Genomic DNA, 19,111 nt, shown 5'->3' on the forward strand with positions numbered 1-19,111 from the left:
ATTTCTGCCCCTTTCTCTCTTTCTTCTCTTTCTGGGAGCCCTATAATGCAGACGTTAGTCCATTTGACGTTGTCCAATAATTCCCTTAAGTTATGTTCACTTTTATCTTTACTTTATTCTTTTTGCTGATCTGATTGGGTGAGGTCCACTGCCTTGTCTTTGAGTTCACTGACTCTTCTGCTTCATCTAGTCTGCTGTTGAACTTCTGTAGTGTATTTTTCAGTTCAGTTATTGTGTTCTTCAGCTCTGTGACTTCTATTTGGTTTGTTGTTAGTGCCATCAAGTCAACTGTGACTCTTAGTGACCTTGCGTACAGCAGAGCAGAACCCTGACAGACTTTGTGCCACCCTCTCACTTTTTGGTGCTGTATCAGGCAATGCTCTGCTGCCTTTCATGAGGTTTTCATGGCCAATGTTTTCAGAAGTGGATGGCCAGGTCCTTCTTACTAGTCTGTCTTACTCTGGAAACTCCACTGAAACCTGTCCACCATGGGTGACCCTGCTGGTATTTGAAATACTGGTGGCATAGCTTCCAGCATCACAGCACCAGACAGCTGCCATAGTATGAGAACCAACACACAGGTGGTGTGGTTCTCTGACCACGAAACAAACCCAGGCCATGGCAGTGAGAGTGCCGAATCTTAACCACTAGACCACCAGGGCTGGCTATCTGGTACTGTCTTACGTTTTCTATCTTTTTGTTTTCTCATTGTGTTCATCCATTCGTCTCCCCAGTTTGGTGAGCATCGTCATAACTGTTACTTTCAACTCTCTGTCAGGTACATTACTTATCTTTGTTTCATTAAGGTTTTTTCCTGAAGTTTTACCTTTTTCTTTCATTTGAAACATATTCCTTTGTTTCTTCATGTTGCTTGACTCTCTGTGTTGGTTTCTATACAGTAGATGAAACAACTACCTCTCCCAGGCTTGAAAGAGTAGCCTCATGTAGGTGATAAACTTGTCTTTCAACTCTGCCCTAGCTCTTGGTTGTCTCTCAAACCTTTGTGCTTATACAAGCAGCATATTATATTCTTAATAGCTCCCAGTAGCTGAGGATGTGCCAAGACCTGTCAGTGTCCTAAGGGGAGAACTGCAGCACCTAGATTCAGGCTGATTGGGAGACCCTCAGACAGCAGCTTTTAAAAGTATGCAAATATATAAGTCCTGTGGGACCAAAAGCATAAGCCCCACTGGCCACCAGACCCAGGTGATCTGGAGGTGTCCCCTGGGCAGCAGTCACAAAAATTGGGGTTCCAGATGAGTGTATAAGCTCTTTTCTGGGAGATAATGTTGAGCTGGAGCAAAGCAGAGAGTGCCAAGATGGTGTCCATAACCTGTTCCTTGAGAGCAGCTGTGTAGGCCACTAAATATGTGCCAAACCCGATGCATGCCTCTTCAAGTGGAAGCTCCAGGACTAGTAAAGAGGCCTCCTTCACAGAAAGACTGGGGAGTATGCCTCGGTCTGCTGTGTGTGCAGTGCGCTGGACGTGGTAGCTTGCCAAGAACTGTCTCTCCAATTGCCACAGTCCTGTGGGACCCAGGAATGCAAACTCACAGCCTCCAGAGCCAGGGGATCATGGTGTGTTCCCTGGGCGGCAGCCTCAAAAACTGGGACACCAGACACATGTAAAGCTCCTCTACAGGAGACACTGGCACTCTGGAGCTCAGCAGACAGGGAATGTGAATACAGCATCTGTCTTCTGAGGTCTCTGGAAAAAATTACTGACAGCCTCTAGATGTGTGTTTAATTAGAAGCCTCTCCCTTAGGCTACAGCCAGGATGATTAGCTGTTTAACAGGCCTCCTTGAGAGACCGACCGAGCTCTTGTGTCTTGCCCCCTGCCCTGGGGGTAGTAGCTGTCTACCTGGGGGGAGTAGCTTTCTCCACTGGTTACAATCCTGTGTGACCCACAGGCGTAAGCCTCACTGGCCACCAGACCAAGGTGATGTAGGTGTCCCCTGGCAGCAGCCATAAAATTCGGGGTGCCAGACAAGGACATAAGCTTCTTTCTGGGTGACACTGATTGTTACAGTTCCATGGGGCTAGGGATGCAAGTCCCCCTGGCCTCCAAAACCAGGTGATCAAGAGGCGTCCCCTGGGCAGCAGCTGTAAAAGTTGGGGCACCAGACACTTGTAAAGCTCCCTTCTGGGAGATACTGGTGCTTTGGAGCATGGCAAAGGGAGAGTGCAAAGATGGTGCCAGCCAGGCCCCAGAGAGTGCTCCAGCAGGCTCCTAGATGTATGTGGTAAATTACATGCCTGGCCCTCAGGCTGATGCTTTAATATAAGCAGGTGAGTCTCCTTCACTTTAAGTCTGGGCGTGATCGGCTGCCTCTGAGCTGCACCCTGGGGCAGGTGAGTCTGAACCAATTCCCAGATAGCTATAATCTTGTGGATAGTGGGATGTGAGCCCTGTTCGTTTTCAAAGTTATATGTTTTGGGGGCTTGTCCCACAAGAGCAGGTCTTATAAGTTGGGGTGCCTTATGTGGGGTTTGAACTCTTTGCTCCTCAGGGAGAAGCTCTGGCTTTGAGTTCCCTCCCGACTGTGGGTCACCACGCTGGGGGTGGGTTTTATGGTGAAACTGTGTCCCAGCCTCTCTTATCCTCTTTGACGTGCTTTTCTTCTCATTCACCCAATGGGTAGACATCACTCAGCCAGCCTTCCCGTTTTCTAAAGAGGAAATTATTCCACATGTAGCTGTAGGCTCAGTGTGTCCATGGGAGGAGGTGAGTTCAAGATCTTCCTGTCACCATTTTGAACCAGAATCCCCATGCTAGACTAAGATTGAGAGTGGAATCATAGGCAACCAGACTTTTTACTCCTCAAACTATGTAGCATAGTGGTTTACTCATAGTACATGTAAATAAGGACTGAATACATGAATAATGGAATAAATATGCTCAAGTCACTGTCAGTGTTGGGAGAAAGGACATTCATTCATGCTGCAATTACTGACTGCTTACCACGTAGTAGTAAGCATTTTTCTAGGTTCACGGGAGGTAGTAATCAACACAACAAAGTCTCTGCCTTCAGAGAACTCATTCTAGGGCAGAAGACAAACAATAAACATAATATATAGTGATATGTAGTGGTAAATGCTATGAGGGAAAACAGGGTAAGAGAATAGCAGAGTGGTTTAGGGACGCTACTTTAGATGAGGGTAGAGTCGGGGATATGCAGGAATCTTGAAGGCTACGATAGCTCTGAGTGTTTATGAGTGCAATGGGAAATCTACCAAGTCTTTTCTCTGAAAACACTGCCAGCAGGCCATAGATAGGACAATGGGTTATCTCTCTCAGTCCGTGGCAGAGTCTCCTGCTTGTCTCCCAATATTCACCGCCCCTTTCTTGAGTAACAGAGCAGCTGGAGCATAACTAGGTACACAGTCACATAGCTAAAGATGACATATTCAAGTCTCTCTTGCAGGTCATGTGACTAAGTTCAGGACAAAAGCAAAAATAATTTGTGCGTCTTGCAGATCGTGCTCTTAAAAGAAGTGGTCATGTCTCACCCTTGTCCGTTTCTCTCTTCTTGATCATTTGGACACAGATATATATGTTGGCAACAGCTGAAGCAGCCATCATGAACCATGAGCAGGAACCCAGAGGTTCTTGAAAATGGCAGAGCAACAAAACAGGAGTTGGGTGAAGAGTCCCAAACTGCTTATGCTCTGTTAAGAAAGGAATAAACTTCTATCTTGTATAAGCTATATTTGGGTTTTTATTACAGCAGAAGTAACTTGTACCTTAATTCAGGGGCATATTGGAGAAGCAAGGAAGCTACCGACAAGGAAGTTAATTACATAACCAGCAAGTGTTTATGGTATAGCTCCAACAATTCAAAAGGCAATGTCTCTTGATAAAAAGGCAGTATGGTATTCTGGAAAAAAATTAAACCTGTTCTTTCAGCCCCACCTCTGCCATTTACCAATCGTAAAAGTTTAAAAAAGTCATAACATGGCTAAGTTCCTGCTTCTCCATCTACAGTACAGGGTTGTTGTGTATAATACTATATATCAAAACATTTTGAAAATATAATACAGCTTATAGATAAATTATTATAGCATCTAGTTCACAAAACAACTTATTTAGGCTTATCAGTGCTAGCCTTAATCACTCAAATGATTCCTTTCATGACTTACAACTGAAAAGAGGAGGATGAACTAAGCCACTTGGAAGATCCTTCCCAAGCCTAATATCTAATCTTTGAAGGTAAATAATGCAACATGTCAGAGGTCTCTGGGACTAAATTAAGATTTTAAGTATACGAAGAGAATTTAAAATTTATCATGCTATCCTAACATTCTTTGGACAGTTTGCCCCAAATCTTTCCTTAGACAGGAATAATTCAATTTCAGTCCACTCCTCATTGAATATTCGGCAGGAATGACTGACTGACTTCCTGGCACCCCTATCCCCTTGGCCTCCACCCTAAACACAAGACCTGAATGCCAAGGGAGTATGTAAGCATGCTCCTGAGAGCAAATGAGATCAAAGCTTACTAACTAAAGGGTGGTCAGAAAGGTAATGTAATAATGTTTGTGGAGGGAGGACATCTTTCACGTTTCCGACCTGCCTAAGAAGAGTCAGCCCACGTTACAGCCTCTCAGATGAAGCCAGGACCCACAGAGCCAGAGCTGTTTTTAGCCCACTCTCAGCTTACCGAGTCCTCTCAAGCAGAGTTCTTAGAATGAAGCTAGCAGAGTAGCCCTGCTCTTTCTCTTTGGGGTTAAACAAAGGTGGCTTTAAAAAAATACCCAAATCTTCCAGCCAGTCACCAATAACTTATTTTGGAGCAGTGAGTGAACAGTTATATCTCAAGATTAAAAAAAAAAAATCCCCTACATCCAACTTTTCCATTGGGAATAAAAAATAAGCCCAAATTGTCAATAGAGTCAAATCTCCCAAATGTGCAAATTGTATTAATTCTAAGTTTTCCAAAATATGTGGTGTGACTATAAAGTAATGACATGGATTGGTATAAGTATCTTTAGGGCAGCTCCTTTGGCTAACACATTCAAATTTCACGAAGGTAACAAGATGTATGAAAATAATTTTATCTGTATTGCCCAAAGCTCACTCAAAGCCTAAAGGCATCCCCACCCTTTGAACAATTCACGCTATCGATAAGATAGAATAAAAATCTTTACATTACCTTTACTTAGAAGAGAATTCTCAGGCCTTGATGTATAAAATACATAGTATATTACATTTTTCAGGATTTAAAATATAAGATCTCAATAAAGCTGGAGGAAAAGAAAATAGAAGAAAACATTTATAAAGTGCCTACAGTGAAGCTGGAGCCCTACTAGGCCCCTGACCTCACCTGATCCTCCCAGCGACTCTGTGAATTAGGCATCAACCTCATTTCTCCAAAGAGGAAACGGAGTGAAGCAACTTGTCTGCAAGTAAACGATAAAGTCTGCCTAACTCAAAAATACATTTTAAAAAGTTACTTTAGATAGCAGTTTAATGTAAGAAATAAGACAAAATTTGCTATTGGGAATGTTTTTTTTAGCAATCTAGGGTTTCAACCTAAAAATATTTATACTTGCCTTGTAATTTGGCTTCTTTAGATGGTTTAAACCTTTCTTTCATGTGTTTATTGCTTCTATTAGACTGTAATTTCCCTGTGGGCAGACAAAGGACTAAATTTTCTATTCTTTGGAACACAGACAGACTGGCAAACACTGTTTCTGTAAATGGAGGCACTCAAGAGACTTGTTTTTCAGTAAATCTGAAAACCAAAATGACTCTTAAAAAGGTTCAAAGTATAAAAACAGTTCTCATTTACAATAACACACAGTAAAAGAATATGAAAATATGCATTTATTACCAACAAAGTAGCATTTCCCACAAAGAGTTTTTTCAGTTACACACACACGAAGACACACAATAGCAGGACAAAATTACATTTTTCACGTAATAAAGATTCAGACTTCAAAGAAAATAAGCACATGTCCAAAAGACAAGTAGAAAGCAGCAAGAAGTCTTTTCTTTTACTCTGAATATTAAAAACCCTTTAATAGAGATTTTCTCCTTAGGCAAATCAATGAAGATTTCGTCATTAAAAATACTTGCTTGTCACTTTAAGGTTTCAAATATTTCACTCATCAAATCAGACTTTTACTTGAAGTTTTTACAATTTGTATGTAATTAAAAATCAACTTTTGCAGAAAATATATAAAGTTTTAAGTGGCTGAGACTACAATGTGATAGACTTTTATTACTATGTAAAATGATACATAATTTATCCTTCACAGCTCAAAATTCAATGTAAAATCAAATACTAATTTTGTCCAGTAGAGAAATAAAAATGTTTATACACAAGGTATGGAATAATTGTTGGCATATGTAAACTGAAATGCAACTGACCATTCTATTTTCAAACACACCTAATCTTCAAGCTTCTTTTTCACATTGATATTCATTTTGCAGAAAGAGGACGACTGGCACAAACCAAGACAATAAACAAACTACACCAAACACATATTAGTAAAGGTATTTTGGTGGAAAACGTTTTAAAGTATTAAACAACAAAAACATTTGGTAACCACCACCATTTACTAATGTTACCAAGTTTTTCAATGTTTACATGAGTTGTTCACACTGGTAAAATTATTTTAAAATATTTTCATGGTACAGGCATTAGACTCAGTTTAAGAGGAGAAGGCTCTTTATTTTAAAATTTTTATCAAGGAAAAAAATACCCTTTTAAAGAGAAAATGTCCAAGTGAGAGGCGATAAACTTATGGTTCATTATTTTTTGACCTAATAAGAATCTAAATTTCAGTGGCTATTTAAGAATATACAAAACCCAAACTGAATGCAATTCTTCAATTTATTCAAGCTACCAAGTCAAAAAATAACTTTGTCTTTACCGGCACAGATCCAATCCACTATTCATGGACTAGTCCATTATCTTACAAGATTTGTTTTTTAAAAGAACAGAATTTGTTTTGGCACTGTTAATTAGTATATCTCAGAGACAAACAAATGATTTTCTCATCTAATTCTTTCATGCTAAAAGAAAACAGTTAAAACTAGATTTTCTAAGATAATGGGATAGGATCAACACTGTAAGAAAGGATCTATACGGTTAGGTTCTAGAAACATTATGGTTTTAAACAAATCAATGCTTTCCCTCACTCTTTACATTAACACTGAGAAATTTCAAATATAAATCGTAGAAACCAGCATATGAAATCTTAAGAAAAATCTTACTAAAAATAATTATAAAAATGCTTTTAGAAATTTAAGATGTAAAATACAATTGACTTTAAATTAAAAAAAAAGTCCCATACAGTTTACAGGGTTATTCTTTAAAAACCCTTGTCACTTGATTTTATTCTCTGTCAATCTTTTGGTTGCATTTTGCATCATTTAGTGGCCACCTTGTGGCATTCAAAGAAGTCCTGCTACCAGTTTTGAACCTCAGTACTTTTTTTCCCTTTGAGATACCAATGCAATTATATTATCAAGTTCCATAAGATTTCTTGAATGCCCATAAAATTCCATTTCCTAGTGGGGATAAGGTAATCGTTTTTAATAGGAAGAAATGAATATATTTGTCATAAATTATTACGATACATTAGACCAGACATTTCCATATCAATTTTTAAAAATTAAATGTAACACTAGGAGAAAACTATGACAAGCTGTCCAGTCATCTTTAGACTCTAAAAGTAATTAAAGTTACTCTGTGATTCAAGCTCAGGGTTACTATGTCACCTAAACTTCTTGTGATTGAGAACCCTTCCACGGTACCTTGATTTGAAATAGTGAACACCTTCTAACGTGGGAACCAATGACTCACCGTCAGAGCGCTAAAAGGACTCAAGTTCAACAACGCTTGAAGATGATTTAACTTTTACTACCAGACGATTCCACAGAAAGAAGTTATTATGATCTCCATTCATCAGCCCATTTATACCTAACAGCAGATTTTCAAAAATAACCGATCTTTTAGTCTTATTGAATCTCCTTTTATTCAGTTGAGCTGTACTTATAAACAGGATTTAACAGAAAAATACCAAAGTTCTCGCCCTTTACTTTTATTGAGAAGGTTGAGTGAATGTAATTCGGCGCCGCCGCCTTTGGAAAGCCTTTAAATTCCATCTATTTGGTTCCAGCATATGAGGGCCATTGTAGACGAACAATACCGTCATCTTCTCAGAATAAGGAAGGTTTTGCAGGAGCTGTAAGTGTTAAAGCAAACTGTCATATAATGCTTTACATTAAGAAGCATAATTTTCCAACCTTACATGTGTAAGTCAAATATATTATTTTATTTATAATATTAATGAGACTCTTATGAAGTTCTCAACGTATACCCTGCCAGACTGTGATCCTTACCTGAATTAGCACACCTGAAGCCTGGCCTAAGTAATCAACATGCCTTGGGAGAGCTCTACATTCACAGGCCAAATGGGATCATACAACTTCTTAGGTCGACCCTGGAGAAGAGTGTCCTCCAGAATTTTCCTAGGACAGATACTTTCACTCATTTATCCACAAACACTTCAAGCAGCTTCTGTGGTCAGGCACTGTAATAGATTGGTAGCCTGAAAGTGTGTAATGGGGGGTCTGGTTTATAAGCCGAGGTGTTAGGTAAACAATAGGGTATTAACAGATTTGGCTATTCCATAGAGCATCTGCTAGAAAAAGAAGACAGATTATACTGTTCAGTAAAAACTTGAATTTAAGATGGGTTCTCCAATGAAATTTTTCATAAATACTTAAGATTTTTTTCTTCTTAAACTGATTACATTAGTGAAATACATCTTTGAGTAATCAGTTTTATAATTTACCCACAGCACAAGATGCAACAAAAGGAAATTTCCCATTGCAATGGTTCTAGCTTATGGAAAATTCTCCATAAAGTTAATCTGTGAACAGACGACGCTGGGATACTTATGATGTTTCCTGGACCAGGGCAGTGGTACTAGTGAAGAAAGAAAGGCAGAGTATGCTGAGACAGGCCTTTCTGGGGAAATGAGGACAGCCAGAGTTCCAGGGTTTGTATTCTCCTGTCCTCTTTGAGTGCTACAAGAGGAACTTCTCTAGAGGAGAAATATGTGCCAAAAGCAGGGAGGAAATCTTGGTTCTAGAACATAATGCTATGCCTCCTACGTTTCTTCCTCTGATAATGAGGTTTCTGATTAAGTATGTCACTGGAACTTGTCCCCTTTAGTAATATAAATATTACTGTAATCTTTTTAGTTTCTTTTTTGGGAGTGTTCCTGCTCACATTTACATATTGGGTCAAAATCTGCTATACGATTAAGTCACAGGGAACTTCTGAATACATGAGCACTTTTAGGTTACTTATTACCTACCTTTGGCGTAATAAAGAAGTACTGAGATGTGTTTTCTTTACAAGCAGTATTTACAACCATTTCGAATACTCTTCGTTCATTGATCGGGTCCATTCCCTAAACAATGACAATAATAATGATTACATTTAAATCTATTACAAGATACAATAAAATCCAAGTAAAAGAATAGGCACTATACCTGATTGATTTCATCAACCACTCTGAATGGACATCTATTAAGCTCTTGAAGTGCCATCAAGTATAGCATAGTAGAAACACTTCTTTCACCTCCACTTTGATGATGAGGAGTTAGTTCATGCAGTTGAGTACTACTGCGAAATTTGACTCTAATTCGAATTCCATATTTATCATAGTCTTCCTATAAAACATTTAAAAAGATGATGAAAGGTGAGTTTTCTCTGGTAATTTGATATTATTATTTGAAAATAGATTGAATAAATCATTTATAAGAATAAAGAACTTAAAATTTACTGATATTAGTTTTATCTAAACAGATCCTTGGAGACCCTTAAAGCAGGAACTGTTCTTTAATACTTTGTTTCAGTTTCTTTATTTGTGAAACAGGGTCGACAAAAGTACCAACTTTATAGAATGGTTGTGAGGATTAAACAAGATAAAAAACTTAGAAGTGCTTGCACAGTGCCTGGCACAAAGAAAGTATATTATAAATTATGTTTGTTACTACAATACGTCTCAATTCTAACAAGCTCAAGGACTGCGTAGGCAACAATTACTGTGGCAGGATCTGATATCTTACAAGAACTTAACAATGCAATGATGTTTGCTATCCTTATGCCTCACACTAAGCAGATGAAGGAGGGATGGGACAAAGTTCCTAAGGGGAGGAAAAGGTGCTACCTTGCTTCATATTTATCTAAGTAACATACAGGAAAAATTGTATACAATTTAAAATGTAAAAGTTAAAAATTGTTAAGCTGTGAAGGAAAAGGATTTTTTATTATCTTCATTTCTTTCTTACTTAAAAAACTTGGGAAAAATTTCAACATACGCAAAATTAGAACACTAAAATAAGCTCAATGCATCACCAACTAGTCAACTCTGATCAATACATGACCAATCTTGTATCATCTATAACTCCACCCACTCCTCTTTCCCAATTATTTTAAAGCAAATTCCAGTTCATCTCTTTACACATTTCTTAATGGAAATTTTATTTTACCCACAACTGAAATGCATGAACTTATAGCTCAAGAAATTAGTAGCAAATTTCCATTCTTGTGAACTTTTAAATTCTTTATCAAAAGGAAACCACTGGTATATTTCAGTTATGTTTGCCAATTTGTTTATGACTCTTCTAACTGGGATAGAGGCATTTATAAAGCAATGCATTTGCTCATCACAGCTGAATAACCATTACTTAAAATGGCTATAAAAAGAGTTAGTAAGGTATTAGTCACTAATCTCAAATAGCACTAATCTCAAATAGCACACACACAAAAAAGGTCACCCTGATGGAATCCCATAGGTGGTCTCCTTCCTTTGAACAATTTTTTAGTAAACAAAATTTTCACAGACATGACTTTACAGCAAATAAACAATTTACATGTACTTTCAGCTTGCCAGGAAACATTTCAAATGCAGTTTTACCTCGTTTTCCGTATGGAGATCAACTTCACCAGCACACTGCATGGAACTAAAAAAATTGCTGAATTTCTCATTAATTTTTTCTACCAACTCTTTTAAAGGATTAAGCCACCTTTCTTTTACCTGCAAATAAAGGCAATATAAAAACATGATTTAAAAGAAGTATTATTACATTGTGATACAAACCTTTACATAAACAAATTTAATATCAATATCAATCTAGGCAGGAGAACATATATTGTATTTTTTCTTAGAAGCCTATCATTTTATTTTGCGTTATTCTACGTTCCCATATGATTAATGGTAAGCAAACAACAAAAAGAAAAGGTAAAGATTAAACAATTACCTGTGAAATGCTTTCCCTATATTGATCCAGTTCAACTTTCTTTATCTTTAGTTCCTCAGTTAATTGCTCTATTTCTTCTTCTCTTTTTGTGTATTCCTCAACAACCTGGCAGGAAAAAAATATTTCTTTAAGATAAACCTACCAAAGGATAAAATTACAGGAAGTTTTTCATAAATTGAAACATTAACTGAAAATGCCAATTGTGTTGCATTGTTTGTATGCAATCAATTTATGTTCTTATAACATATAGAAAAATGCCATTTTTTAGCCTTGAAAAAACAGACAGTGCAGTATTTCAGGTTAGCCCAACTATTCTTTTTATAAAGAAAAGGCACAGAACACTGTGTTCCTTAGGAAATCTATTTAAAATTCTAATAGATTCAGAATCTGGCATTTAAAGCACATTGTTCCTGCTGTCTAGCTTATTATTACCAGGAGCTCTAGTACAGAGTGGGAGGCAAGTCCTGGAGGGAAGTGTGTGTGTGTGTGTGCGTGTGTGTGTGCGCGTATGTGTGCGCGCGCGCGGAGGGTGGCAGTTGCAGTGAGCAAGAGGCAAAGAAGCATACTGTAGGGTTCAGTCCTGTGAAGCAAGAAGCTCTTGATCTTTCTTCAGTTAATAAAGCATCAATTTCATCCAATGTGTTTGGAAGATCTTGGAAAGCCTAGAGAAGAAAAAAATTGTCCATCAATATAGATAGTACAGTGAAAACAGTTCAATTCAAATAGTTAAAAGAAAAATATTATGCTAAGTATGCTATGTGTTCAACAGCATGCTAGCACACAACAAGGAATCAAAGGAATTATAAACAGGGTTTTTTGCCTTCAAAAAGCTTACGCTTTACTCTAAAAGAAAACAAAATGTACACACTTAATAACACTGGATAACACCTTAAGGCAGTGTATTGATGGGGGGTATTAAAACAAGCAGGACATATATAGGCTATGAAATTTAGAGAAAGGAAGTATCAGTTCATGCTACAGGAGCTACAAGAGAGTTAAGAGAATTCAGAAGCCTAGAATTCATTTCTGGACCTTAAAGCAAATGGCTAGAGAACAGCAGAGCAGAGGGGAGACAGGAGCTTGGAAAAAAGAATGAGCACTGCATACCATGGGGGGTGAGGAGTTGTGTCCATTTGGAATGGTGGGTACTTGCTGAATTGGTAGAATGGGTCCAGAATATGTGGGGCATTGAAAGAGAGCAAGAAGTTAGAACTTTATACTGTACTTATGAAGAACTACAAAAGCATCCTAAGAATCCAATTACTTTGACAGTAGAATTTCACCACAGTACTATGTTCTGAGTCCATGCCACAGAGACAAATTAGAACAGATACTTTCCTAGGAGGGGAGGCAAGGAGTACATTGTCTTGCCAGCATAACCTGCAAAGTTCATATACTACAAGGTACAAAACGAGTCTTGAAACTCGGAAAAAGAACCTGACACGTTACATTAATCTAATATCTTAATCTTATGTCTTTTTCTTTAACCTTTTAGAAAGCAGTCCAACTTCTACAGACCTTCAGATATTTAAGAATATTTTGCTGAATCTGACTTGTCCACTGAGCTTTGAACTCATGTGCCCAACACTTACTTGCCTTTCTAACAGGCAGCTCAAACCTAAGCTGGTGAAACAGAAATCTGCATTTCACCCACCTTCCTCACCAATTTGAGCAAACCTATTTCTCCTTCAATCTTCTCCATCTCAGTAAATGGCAAAATTTAGAGGTTGTCTTACCCTTCACCTCAAATCCATTAGCAAGTCCTGCTGGCTCGGTCATTAAAAGATAACCTCAAATCTTTACACTTCTCTCTCTCCAGTGCTTCCACCCTAATCCATGCCACTATCACCTCTTGCCTGGTCCAAAGCAATGATCTTCTCAATAGTCTCCTTGGCTTCCATCCCCGCATCCCCCCTTTATTCTCCACAGGGCAGTCAGGGTGCTCTTCTACAAGCTGGAGTCAGTCACACCACTCCTCTGCTTAAAACCCTCCAGGGGACTCCACCTCAAAATACAACCCAAATTCCTTCTACAGTCTATAAGGCCCGGCAGGATCTGACTTCTGTCTGCCTTTCTGCTTGGATTATAAGTTTTTAGCCCCACTGAGATTCGTTCTATTCTGAAATACGTCACATAATCTGCCTCAGTGGCTTTATATGAGCTGTTTTCTCTACCTGGAATACTTTTCCCTCAAATCTTCACTTGACTGATTTCTCCTCTTCATTCAGGGCTCATCTAAAATAGCATCTCCTCAAAGGAGCCTTCCCTGACACTCTGTTCTCTTACCTTGTTTTATTTTTCTTCTTAGCACCTCCTCCTATCCAACATTACCTACTTACTTTTTCATTTGTTTTTTTGTCTGTCCAACTCTCCAGACTAGAATATAAATTTTGGTAGAGAAGGAAATATATCTGTCTTGTTCAGTGCCTGATATATAGCAGGTAATCAATACATTTTTAAGGAATATATGAATTATCTTCTAACTTTGTTCCTTTCAAAAACAGTACGACTTATCAAGGATAGACACTGTACTAATGTTTACTTATTTCATGATGACACAAGGTATTTTGGAGAAGTTCCAGCATATTTTTAGAAACAAAAGCTCCTCAACGTATCTTACAAATATCTCCTAAATTCCTACTATGTACCCAAAGAGATCTATTCTCTGTGGTTTCTGTGTTTGATGTCATACAGTAAAATCCTTGGGGATTTGAAAATTATAATCCAAATTAGTTTTTCCCCCCAGTTTCACTTATATCTTCAGTAGACATTTCATTATCTATTGACATAACATTTGAAATTAAGATAAAAAAGCCATACAAATACCAGCTATTTAAAAATTCATTCTCTTATTTTACTTTGACATTAAGGTATGTTAGGCAAGGTATTATCCCTACTTGTCAGATAAAGCTGAGGGTCATAGAGCTATATAATTAATGGTGGAACTTGGACAAAGGGGAGCATCTCCTCATTTTACTAAGTGAATATGTCAGCAGATAAAATATAATGGAAAAAAGAGAAGGCCCTTTTCTCTTTTCCTTACCAATAGATGTTAGCCTGAAAGATTCAGCTCCCTAAATAAACACCCTAATTTCTAGGAAAACATTTTCACTTTGCCTTTGTTTTTCAACTATCACCTCTATTTACTGTTTCTTATATACGAATTACTGGTACTATATTTCCACGAAAAACTATACCCCATCTCTTGACCTTATCCCTTAAAAGTAGCTTGGAGAAAAAAGCCTGTTATTGGAAGAACGAATGTTATGATACTAATGATTTTGCAAGATGATACTCATGTTTTAATAACTTTAGTATTGAGCCAAGACTAATTGGTGCCCAAGTTTGAGTATAGTAGAGAAAATCCATTAAGCAAAATTACTTTACATACATGCTCAGTTTAAAAATGGGAAAAAAAATCTCATGTTTTATGGAATTATGATGTTTTTCATGGTCCATTACAATGTCTAATACACTTTAAGCTTAAATTAAATATGTGTTAAATACGTTAACTTGCAGCATTATATACTTTTTATACTTACTGTCTGATATTCTTGAGGAACAGTCTGCTCTGCACCCAGGTTGCATACTTGCCTAGCTCTCTTCATAAGTTCTTTGCATTTCTGCAATAATCTCTGTCTGTTTTCATCCAACTCAATGAAATGTTGCTGTTAAAAAAAAAAGAAATATTTTGAAAATCTGTACATTACTGTTAAATCAGAGAGCTATTTTATTAAACTACATTATATCAAATAAATTATTGAATTCGATTGTGATAAGCAAATCATCTGAAAACCATGTTTCAAATCACGACTGCTCTTTACTGTGAAGCCTAAATTTGAACTTAAACTTCAAACTATATCTGCACATTAATACTATGGCATTTCTGTAGTCTATAAAACTCTGAAGTTTAAATTTAATTGCCTTTTTCTGTACCTATACTCTATTTGAAATACGTAGTATGCAGGCTTTATATCACAAAACTCAGCACTCAAATATAAACAGAACCTTTAAATAGTGTTTGACAGTTTTCCAAACTATCATTTAGTTATCATTTATGCATAGACCCATTCATTCTTTCACCAAATAATTACTGAGAACCTATTAAAAGTCAGTATTTTTTTTTGAGGAAGATTAGCCCTGAGCTAACTACTGCCAGTCCTCCTCTTTTTTTTTTTCCCCTGAGAAAGCCTGGCCCTGAGCTAACATCCGTGCCCACCTTCCTCTACTTTATATGTGGGACGCCTACCACAGCATGGTGTGCCAAGTGGTGCCATGTCCGCACCCGGGATCCGAACTAGTGAACCCCAGGCTGCCGAGAAGCGGAATGTGCGAACTTAACCGCTGCGCCACCAGGCCGGCCCCTAAATGTCAGTATTTTATTATGCATTGAGCAAAGGTGAATAGGGAGAAAAATACATAAAATCATTATCATAAAATTAACAGCTACTACTGACTGAAAGCTTATGTGCTAGGTGCTTCACACACATTATTCCCTATTTCTCACAACACTGTACAGTAATATTACCCCATTTTGCACATTGAAAAAACCCAGCTTAGAGGAATTAAAGCAACTTGTCCAAGCTCATACATTTAGTTGGAGGCTGTCAGTATTCACATCCCAGGCCTGCTTATAGAACTCACGCACTTTTCATTACAGCATGCTGCCTCTAAGTGCGTGAGGGCTGGACAGAGGAAAGCAAAGAAGCTACGTGTGTGGTGCGGGCAGGGGATGCAGGAAGGTCAGAGTAGCCACAGAAGCTAGGACAAGCGAACAGTCTTAAAGGACGAGTAAGAAATTACTAAAGACGAAGCAGTAGAAGGCATTCCCAGGATAGGTGATCACAACTGTAAGGGCATGGAAGCCTCAGAGACCCACTTAAATAGGGAACAAGAAAACTAACATGGTAGGAGGAGAGGGAGGGATATGAAAGATCTGAGTGGCAAGGTGGGCAAGAGCCAGATGGCAAAAGTTTCATGTGTGATGAGGAGGGCATCGTGGAATACCTTCAGTGGGCCAGGCACTGTTATAATCCTATCCTATATGTTAATTAATCTAATCCTCATTATGATCCTAAAGAAATGTATTATCTCCTTTTTCAGGTGTGGCTCAGAGATATTAAGAAATTTGCTCAAGGTAATGGAACTATCAGGTGAACAGTTTCCTGAGAAAGAAAACATGTCTATCTTGCTCTTTCCACTAAACCTCAAACTTCAGTCTACACAAAAAACCACGTGGTTGCAGAGGGTGGTGGTGTAGAGTCTTAAAGCAGTACTGATGGACAGTCACATGCCACATCTATTTGTTTAAGATCTCTGGGCTGAGGCCTGGATATCTGTATTATTAACAAGGTCCTCAGGTGATTTTTATGATACAAATTTGATGGCAAAGAAACTAAACTAAGACAGTAGTTATAAAAAGTAAAAGGATAATGCATTAGACTGAACTTAAAATACAAGCAAGCCTTTATGCTTATCACTTAGTACTACGGTTTTCTTGAAGGAATTCCTCAGTCCCTACATCCCGAGAGAAATAAAAGAAAATGTTAAAGATTCAGTCACCCCTACTATGCTCCCCAGGGCCCACCGTACTGAGGCAAATGTAAAACAAGGGACAGCTGGATAGAAACTAACACTCCTAAGCCTTCTATTCCTGCTTCCTACTCCTCTGGACCTCACCAAAATGAAGTATTCCAACACTTGCTGAGTATCAACTCAACAAATATTGAGTCGACTATTTGGAGCTCTGGGCCTAGGAGGATAAAACCTCATCCAACAGTCCCTTCTGCTTGGTGTCATGTCTAACACAATCTTTATCAGAGAAAATGTTCTTTCTATACATATGTCTGTGACATACCTCTTCACATAGCACCTGCTGCCCCCGCCCACTGCCCCGAAACCACAATTCTTGCTGAGGCTTTGTTTTTTGGTGGTGGGGGGCGTGGAAAGAAAGAGAATATATAATATATAAGGTAATATGGTAAAGTCAGGCTAGTGAAAAAAGGCTTTATTTACATTTCTGCTTAGAGTCTAGCCTTTAACAGTTAATAGACAATAGAAACATTTCATCTGTTTAAGACATAAGGAGAGAAGAAGGCCAATTTACAAAACATCCCCCACAAACATCTCAGAAAAGATTACGGTGTAGGGATATATTCTGAAAGAAATTACTAAGTAGTATCTTTTCTCTAAAATCCTCTTTGAGAAAGTTCCATTGCCATTAAAGGTGTACAGAAATATCTTGACATTAAACAAGGAAAAGCTTCTCTAAGAGAGCCCTCTAGTGGAACAAATCAGAACTGTCCACATAATTTATTAAATAGCATATTGCACACAAAATTATCTAACACAGTATTCTATTTAACAATTTATTAAAATAAGAGTCAAACAAAATGAAAACCATTTTCTGTATGAAAGGAATTAAACTAAGCTCTAGGTAGCGTGAACTTTCACTAAAACACCAGCTGTCAATTAAAACACTTCTTCCTCAATTTTCCTAAATTTCATTCCAACGTAACTGATTTCAAATTCAAATGTTAATTATAAGTTTTAGTACACATCAGACTGAACACATATTTTAGAAACATGAAAAGTATTTAATGATCCTTTTGTAAAAATGTTAACTTGAAATTTTAAAGTCAAATTTGAAATTTAGAAACCAGTGGTCTTAACTGACATTTTAATATACAAGATTACAAAGTCCTGTTTCAATCTAACAGTAAACAATGAAGTAATGGCAATAATACTATTTACTTGCTAAACAATTTTCCCCCTCACAATATATATATCTCATTTAAGAAAAAAAAAAAAACTCTGAAACTCAGTTCTTTTTTGTAGGAGTGGTAAGCAGGTATGCAGAGAACGTTAAATGAAAGCACAGAATTTCTAAATTTAGTACTAGGACAAACAAATTTAACAATTTCCTATTCTTATAATTAATACTAATCCTGATGTAAATCCTGATGTAAATCCTTTTTGTGTGGTTGTGAAGAAGACTGTCCCTGAGCTAATACCTGTGCCAATCTTCCTCTATTTTGTATGTGGGATACTGCCACAGCATGGCTTGATGAGTGGTGTGTAGGTCCATGCCCGGGATCTGAACCCATGAATCCTGGGCCACCAAAGTGGAGCATGTGAACTTACCACTACGTCACTGGGCTGGCCCCCAATATATACTTTTTAAGGAAACATTGGCTTCATCTAGGCAGGACACTACTAAGGATCTTGATAAGTATATTATTAAATTTACTATCACAAGATCCCTGAAAGTTAGGGATATCAAAATACCCATGACCGAAGATGACAACAGGCTTGGAGTGGTTAGGATACCTGCCCAAGGTCAAAAACCAAGTAACAGGTATACCTCCACATCTGGATTCACATGCAGTTACAGCTGTCTAACTTGTCCTAAAAGTATTCCAGAAGGTAGTGATATAATTACCAAATAGGCTCACAACCATTTGCCTTTCTCTGGGGATGTGGTGTAGGTCTGGAACCCTGTTGCCCTCTCTGCCTTCCAACAACTTAAGGAACTATCAAACTCCACAGTGGTTAGCTATCCCTGAGTTCCCTCATGGATACAATCCCATGAAATTTTGTGTCAATCTTCTTTTGTGAACTTGTTTTCACCATCAGAGCAAAGGACAAAACCAGAAGTGGTAGACTTGCCCTGTGTTCAAAGGGACAAGCACACACACACACACATGATTTCTCCTTGTTTCAAATGAAGTAGGATAGCAAGAAGAATAGATCAGAGCAAGTATGAGTAAATGACCACAAACATGAGAAGAGAGCAAATAAAAGAGAAAGTGAACTACCATAC

At 37.8% G+C, this 19,111-nt stretch overlaps 1 protein-coding gene across 5 annotated transcripts in view; it reads right to left on the minus strand.

Moving 5' to 3' along the window:
• Window positions 1-5,811: 5,811 nt before the first annotated feature.
• SMC5 (structural maintenance of chromosomes 5) overlaps window positions 5,812-19,111 on the minus strand; it is an 84,066-nt gene continuing 70,766 nt past the window's right edge. Inside the window, exons 18-26 of one of the 5 annotated variants that reach the window (XR_006889047.1) lie at window positions 14,832-14,957; window positions 12,397-12,441; window positions 11,856-11,951; window positions 11,290-11,394; window positions 10,947-11,066; window positions 9,517-9,696; window positions 9,339-9,434; window positions 8,356-8,484; window positions 8,058-8,198 (exon numbers count right to left, since the gene is read on the minus strand). Coding sequence is in view for 4 of the 5 variants with exons in the window: in XM_046664125.1 (XP_046520081.1) it covers window positions 8,055-8,198; window positions 9,339-9,434; window positions 9,517-9,696; window positions 10,947-11,066; window positions 11,290-11,394; window positions 11,856-11,951; window positions 12,397-12,441; window positions 14,832-14,957 (912 nt within the window). In the remaining variant the exon portion in view is untranslated. The other 4 variants (XM_046664125.1, XM_046664128.1, XM_046664127.1 and 1 more) reach the window with 4 other exon arrangements.

This window comes from Equus quagga, chromosome 6 (genome assembly GCF_021613505.1).
Source record: "Equus quagga isolate Etosha38 chromosome 6, UCLA_HA_Equagga_1.0, whole genome shotgun sequence".
In the NCBI taxonomy this organism is placed as follows: Eukaryota; Metazoa; Chordata; class Mammalia; order Perissodactyla; family Equidae; genus Equus; species Equus quagga.